General features: G+C 40.3%; 1 protein-coding gene across 6 annotated transcripts in view; it reads left to right on the forward strand.

Annotated features, from left to right (window-relative positions):
* Positions 1-5,759, forward strand: part of LOC104358864 (speckle type BTB/POZ protein) — a 29,304-nt gene extending 23,545 nt beyond the window's left edge. For all 6 annotated transcript variants that reach the window (XM_032985024.2, XM_032985021.2, XM_032985020.2 and 3 more), the window contains 2 exons: positions 3,599-3,741; positions 4,498-5,759. In XM_032985024.2, the coding sequence (XP_032840915.1) occupies positions 3,599-3,741; positions 4,498-4,642 (288 nt within the window). In that variant the 3' untranslated portion in view covers positions 4,643-5,759. The remainder of the gene's footprint in view (positions 1-3,598; positions 3,742-4,497) is intronic.
* Positions 5,760-6,000: the final 241 nt, after the last annotated feature.

The following is a 6,000-nucleotide window of genomic DNA, read 5'->3' on the forward strand; positions in this document are numbered from 1 at the left end:
ATGCTCCTCGGAGATTGCTGCAGTAAGCTTTTTGTGTGATGGTTGTGGTTGGGCAGTTCCTTTGAATTGGTTGCGGCTTGTAGATAAACCTGGATGTAGTATAAGATACCTATAAGATAGGATATACATATAAGATACCTCTAGCTGTATAGATACATATCTTAACATATAACAATCAGGAATTTCTGTCTCTACTGCTCGTTTTTAAGAATTTTCTTAATATTTCAGAGGACGTCTCTATTCAGTATAATCTAGCATAAGAGCTGGGGGTGAGAAGAAAATGTCAAGGTGGACCTGGTGATATTTTTTTTTTTTTTTTTTAGTGTGATTATTACCAAATCTCAAAAGCAGTGTTCTGTCTTGGCAAACAGGGCCTGCTTCTTCTGGTCTGGCTGGTATCAGCAGCTTCGAGAGATGCTCTAAAGTGATGGATAGCCAAGAGTGGGAAGGTCCTGTTGTTTATTTTCTTTTTGCAGTGGCAGTCCCTGCTGTTTATGGAAAGAAGGGGTGCACTGGAGGAAGCCCTATTGCCTAACCCGTCTGTGGTTTTGCAGGGTCCTTGCCAGGGAGGTGTCGGGGATGGTCTGACTGGAAGGCTGCTGGTAGTCCCCGTGTAGCAGGCGCAGCGCTGTGGCCTTGCCAGCCAGACAGCCTCTGCCTCCTTCCCTTTGCAGCACCAAGGACAGAAGAGAGTGCTCTGCTGGCCAGTGAGCCGTATTAACCAGTGAAAATTCGTAATATATAACCAAAATTTTATTTCCTTTTTCTTTTTTCTCTTAAAAGTGAACTTAGTGCTGGTGAAAGATGCCAGTTTGACAGCACTGGAGACTAAAGTCCTGAATTTATCCATCGAACAGGTTCAGCACGGGTAGCAGCAGTGCAAGATTCTCCACACTGCCCTGCCAATGTGCCTCAACTCTGACCCGGAGGGACCACCTCTAGGGGTGAGAGCGTAGTTCAGTCTCCATGCTTCTTCAGTCCTTGGATTCTCTTGTGGGTGCCAGTTAGGGTGGTGGATTTTAAGATGTGGATGCATGTAACCTTGTTCCACGCAACCACCACACAGCCATCAAATTCCCTGTCACTGCGGACCTGGGCTTCATCAAAAATGCTGATTTTAGAGGTGAAATGCTCCATATGCCATTATTAGGCCACTGCAACTAGAATTAAAATGGGAAATAATGCAAGGAGATTCTTGGCCTGATTGTAATCATTGCCACATTTTATTCAATATTTAAAGAGTATTGATTGAGAGCTCACATACCATCTTTAACTGAGACAAGTGTAAGTAAGAAGCAGTACATTAAGGACAGAGTAGGCTTTAACTTTGAGTTTCCTGGCTTTTAATGTAGGTTTTTTCCTTTTAAACTCATTGTGTGTCTTTTAAAAGCAGAAATAAAAAATCTTTCATGAAAGCACATAAAACATCTAATATTTACTCAAGAGACTGAAACAGCTTCTTCTGAGTTCCTCCTGTCTCTTGGGGAAAATATGTAATTAGACCAAAACCAAAACAAAGCACGTCTTCTCAACCCAGGAGATACTATTTCAGCCTCTTGGGGAGGTATGCTATTAGGTAGGGTGTTCTTTTAAAGTGTAATTAAGAAAAGGGGGAAGGGGAGATCCTGGTACCTGAGAGACCAGAATGGCTACTTTTGCCCATCTATGTAATTAGAAGCTGAGCTATTTGTAGCAAAAATCAAAATAAAAAATTATACATGCATGGAGAATATTCAATTTGCAAAAGGAATAATTTTAAGCTTCGTTTGCTGCATTTTAAGCTACTGACAGGCAATAATATAAACTAATGGCTTGCCCCTCATTCGAAACTGTTTTAGCTATTGATACAGATTAAGCTAGTAAATTTGATTTGCCTTCTCAGATGTTCTGGTGGGAGAAAACTGTCCTGGTTATGAGTGCCATGCCTCAAGACTCGGTGATAATTACTTCAATTAAGTGAAAAAAATGTTTTTATAATCTAAAATTATTCATTTAAATTTAATCATAATGGAATTAAAATCTCAATCAGAATATAAAATCGTTTTATAGTAATAGTGCTTATCGTATGTCAAGCGGTCCCGTTATCATGCAAATGAGCTTGTTACCAGCTCTCTGTTCAGGTCCAGGACAAAGCAGTCCTTACAAAGCTGGTATCTTTTCCAAATGCGGCCTCACATACTAAAGAACTTGTATGCCATGTCATCTCTAAGGTATCCAAAAAAGCCTTAGAAACAACGTGAAGGATACTCTCAACTGCAGTTATCTGTCAAATTGAAAAAAAAAAAAAAAAAAAAAAACAATATCAAAGATTTTTATTTTTTTTTTAAGAACTCTCAATTTGAAGTCATAACATGAAGACTTAACTGTATTTAATCTTTAGGACAGTTTATGTAGTGCTAGTGTTATTACTCATATAAGAACTGCATTAGAATTGAGTACTGTCCTAAACCCTGTGAAATGTAATCCTGGGATCTAGAATATTCAAAACTATTCAGAAATACTTAGTTCGTGTCATCCAAAGAGCTGCAAACCCCACAGTCAGATCACACATACCAAGATTTTCAGAAGTATCTCAGTCTCTCACTTCACAGCTATGCTATTCTAAAAGACTGAGGTTTAGGGTTCGGGTTCCATTTCTTGATAACAAGTGGCTTACCGTTTTCTGAGTACTGACCTTTTTGAAGTCTGCCCAAGACCACTGTGATGCTTTTGAAAATCTTGGCTGTGTCTGCGTGTTTCAGCACTGGCTAAAGTGCTGCAGAAAGTAGCGTGTGAAATTTATTAGACAGCACTCTTCTTCTAAGCAGATCCTTTTGCAAACCATTGACATGGCCCAACCCTGTGGATCTAAAAAATGTTGAGGCAAATGCACAATTGGATGGTAGAAACTCTTAGATTGAGAATGTGAAATTAGAATAGAGCTTTTGCCAGGGCATTACAGACGTGCTGTGATGTTTTGTTTCCAGCTGGATAGCCATAAGAAATCAGGGGCATTTGTTTCACATTGTAGTATTAAACTAGTAGCATGTACTTAATTGAGCAAGGCTGATCTTAATGTGCAGGTCATTAATGGCAAAGAAATTGAGTGAAAACTGCCTAAATATCACTGGAACACCTATGGAGCATTCACTGTTAGATAGGTCTTCCCACTGAACCCAGGTAATACTGTCGTGCAGTAATAGAATGATAATAAAGATTTGGCTTTAGCATTCTGTGCCTTGAAGTAGCTGAGATTAGTAAGTATTACATGTGACCTGAAATTCTCATTTCAAAGCATGAACACAGCACCACTAAGCCTGTAACACAAGAAGGCCGGGATGAGAGTTATGGTGGGTATGTTTCCTCTCCATTGCTTTCCTCAGGGTGGGCACATCATGATTCTCCTTTTATTTATTTATTTTTTTTAATTTTTTTTTTTTTTTTTGCTGGTCACTACTTCTTTGAGTACAGTTCAGATGCGTATAGCAAAGCAAAAAGGTCTGTTCAGCATAATAGAATAGTTTGTTACTGAAAAGTGAAGGAGCACAAGTAAAGCTTCACATCAGGCCTGATTGGGTGTTTTCTTCTTTGTAACTGCACTTTGGCTTGTATTTTGCAGTACGCTCTAGAACGTCTGAAGGTGATGTGTGAGGATGCACTGTGCAGTAACCTGTCTGTGGAAAATGCAGCCGAGATCCTCATTCTAGCTGACCTACATAGTGCTGATCAACTGAAAACCCAAGCAGTGGACTTCATCAACTAGTGAGTTTACTTTTGTTCCAGGATCCAACAAACCTAGAGGAAAGCGTTGTTTATTAGCAATTGGGTTCCCAACTTGTGAACTGTCACATGCAGGGGAGATTCTCCTCTTAATTTTCTTTTTTAGTTCTCCCATTGTGATCCTTTGTTTATCTGGCATCCCAGAAGTGGAGTTGCCCTAAGGGCAGATTAGGCTTGTCCTGCTGGGACTGTTCAGTGTACGGCAGGACTATCTCTGTGAGCTATTATGGATCTCTTCCTAAGATCACAAGAACTTTTAGATAGTAGAATATCAGGTGGTCCCTCATACTGAGGGACTATTTGCAACTGGTAATATAACAGACCTTTCAGTAGATACAAAGTATCTACCAGCTACTTTGATGTCTGGAAATGCTTTTTTTTTTTTTTTTTTTGTCCTATTTGTCAGTTAATACAGTTTTTCTCAGTATTTTCTGTATTGATTTAAAATAGTTCTGTGCCGATTAGTCAGGCTAGATGAGCATTGTGTTCCTGCTGTTCTCCACCTGGGATCATGCATGTTTGAGCTTTTCATCTGGAAGTTGAAGGACTGTCCAGCATACAGTTGTGCCAGCAGAGCCAAAGCTTGCAGTCTTCACAAGAGATACCTAACATACATCCAGAGTGATCCTAAAACAGCACTCTAAAAATGTCAGGTTTCTCGGACATGTGGAAAGAATCTCTAGTTAATCCGTTTTATCCCCGGTTGATAACTTCAGATTTATTCTCTCTTATTTCTAGTCATGCTTCTGACGTCATGGAGACATCAGGCTGGAAGTCTATGGTAGTATCGCATCCCCACTTGGTGGCTGAGGCGTATCGCTCTTTGGCCTCTGCACAGTGTCCCTTTCTGGGACCCCCACGTAAGCGACTGAAGCAATCCTAAAGTCCTGTCTGTCACACCACCCCATGTTTTTCTGGAAGCAGCATCAGCTGTTGCTGCTGTAACCTTGACCACCAGGTAGACAGCGAAATCTGTGGAGCTTTTACTCTGTTGTTGGGGGGAAGAGACTGCTTCGTGACACCCAGACTTTTTAAAACAGCACCAAGTAACTTGGGGAGAGGGGGGAGGGTGGGCCTGGGGCTCTGGGGCTGTTCAACCTAACGAATCCCTGTCGCTGCATCGTCTGTGTGTTCCCTTCAACTTGGCTGAGTCAATTAAGTACAGGGTTTGGTTTAGGCACCGACCCAAGTCGGAATAACCCAGCAGTGGTACTGGGGAAAACGACGTCTCTGCGTCTGGCAGCACAGAACAAATCGTCAGATGCCTGGAGCAAGAGGACATTTTAGCTTTGGAGAGCACTGGAGGGTTAAAAAGAATTTCCAGTGAGGTTCTGGAAAGGAAGTACCTGATGAGAGCTCCAGTAGTATTTATATCAAAAAAAGAGAATTTAAATCCTTCCAGCTGAGCTAAAAACTGGACGTTTGTGTAACTCCTTATTGCCATCCAGCAACAAGAAGATCAGTTTCTCTGTTAGTAGCACTTGTATGTTAATTGCAAAAAAAAAAAAAAAAAAAAAAAAAATTAAAAATAAAAATAAAAACCCCACCTTTTATAAAATGACAGGTTGAAGTGAAAGGGGACAGTGAAAGGCTGTGTGTTCTGGAGGGTGTGAATAGACTGAAGGCAGCCTTTGGCAAGTCTGTATTGGTTTTGAAAGGACTAGAAAATCCTTGATCTGGAGTGTGCTGTCTGACAAGAACAACGGTTACTGTTTTTAGATATTGTGGGAAATGTTTTTGGCATTTTTCCCTGCTTTATTTCCCTCCTCCCCCTTTTTTAAAAAAAGGAGAAATTTTATTGTTCATGAACGCTGCGTCAAAAGTCCCTGTCCTGAGTTGCTAAATGATTCTTAACAACTGTTTGTACCTGACTTGCTGACTGTATAGGAGCCAGTCCTGTTCCTTTCTATTAGTCACTCTTCTTACAGGGAAGAAGTTTCAAAATAGCTGGTAACTTTTTTTTTTTTCTTTTTGAAAATATAAATAATTACTATTTTGTACTGTGTGGTATCTGTTGTCTTCTTTTGTTTGTTTCATTTTTAAGACTTCCCCGTTTAAAACTGGCTCCCAAAAGGTTCCGTTTGAGTCTGCTGCCATGTACTGATAGTGACAAGCTGTTCCTGGAACTCGGATGGGATTTATTAAGGAATGTTGCACACAAAATTGCATTGCAAACCTGTGTTATTTCTCAGAGCAGGTATTACCAAAATACTAGAGAGCATTGGTTTTAATAATAGCGAC

Source organism: Tyto alba, unplaced genomic scaffold (assembly GCF_018691265.1).
Source record: "Tyto alba isolate M040663 unplaced genomic scaffold, T.alba_DEE_v4.0 Super-Scaffold_12, whole genome shotgun sequence".
Classification (NCBI taxonomy): Eukaryota; Metazoa; Chordata; class Aves; order Strigiformes; family Tytonidae; genus Tyto; species Tyto alba.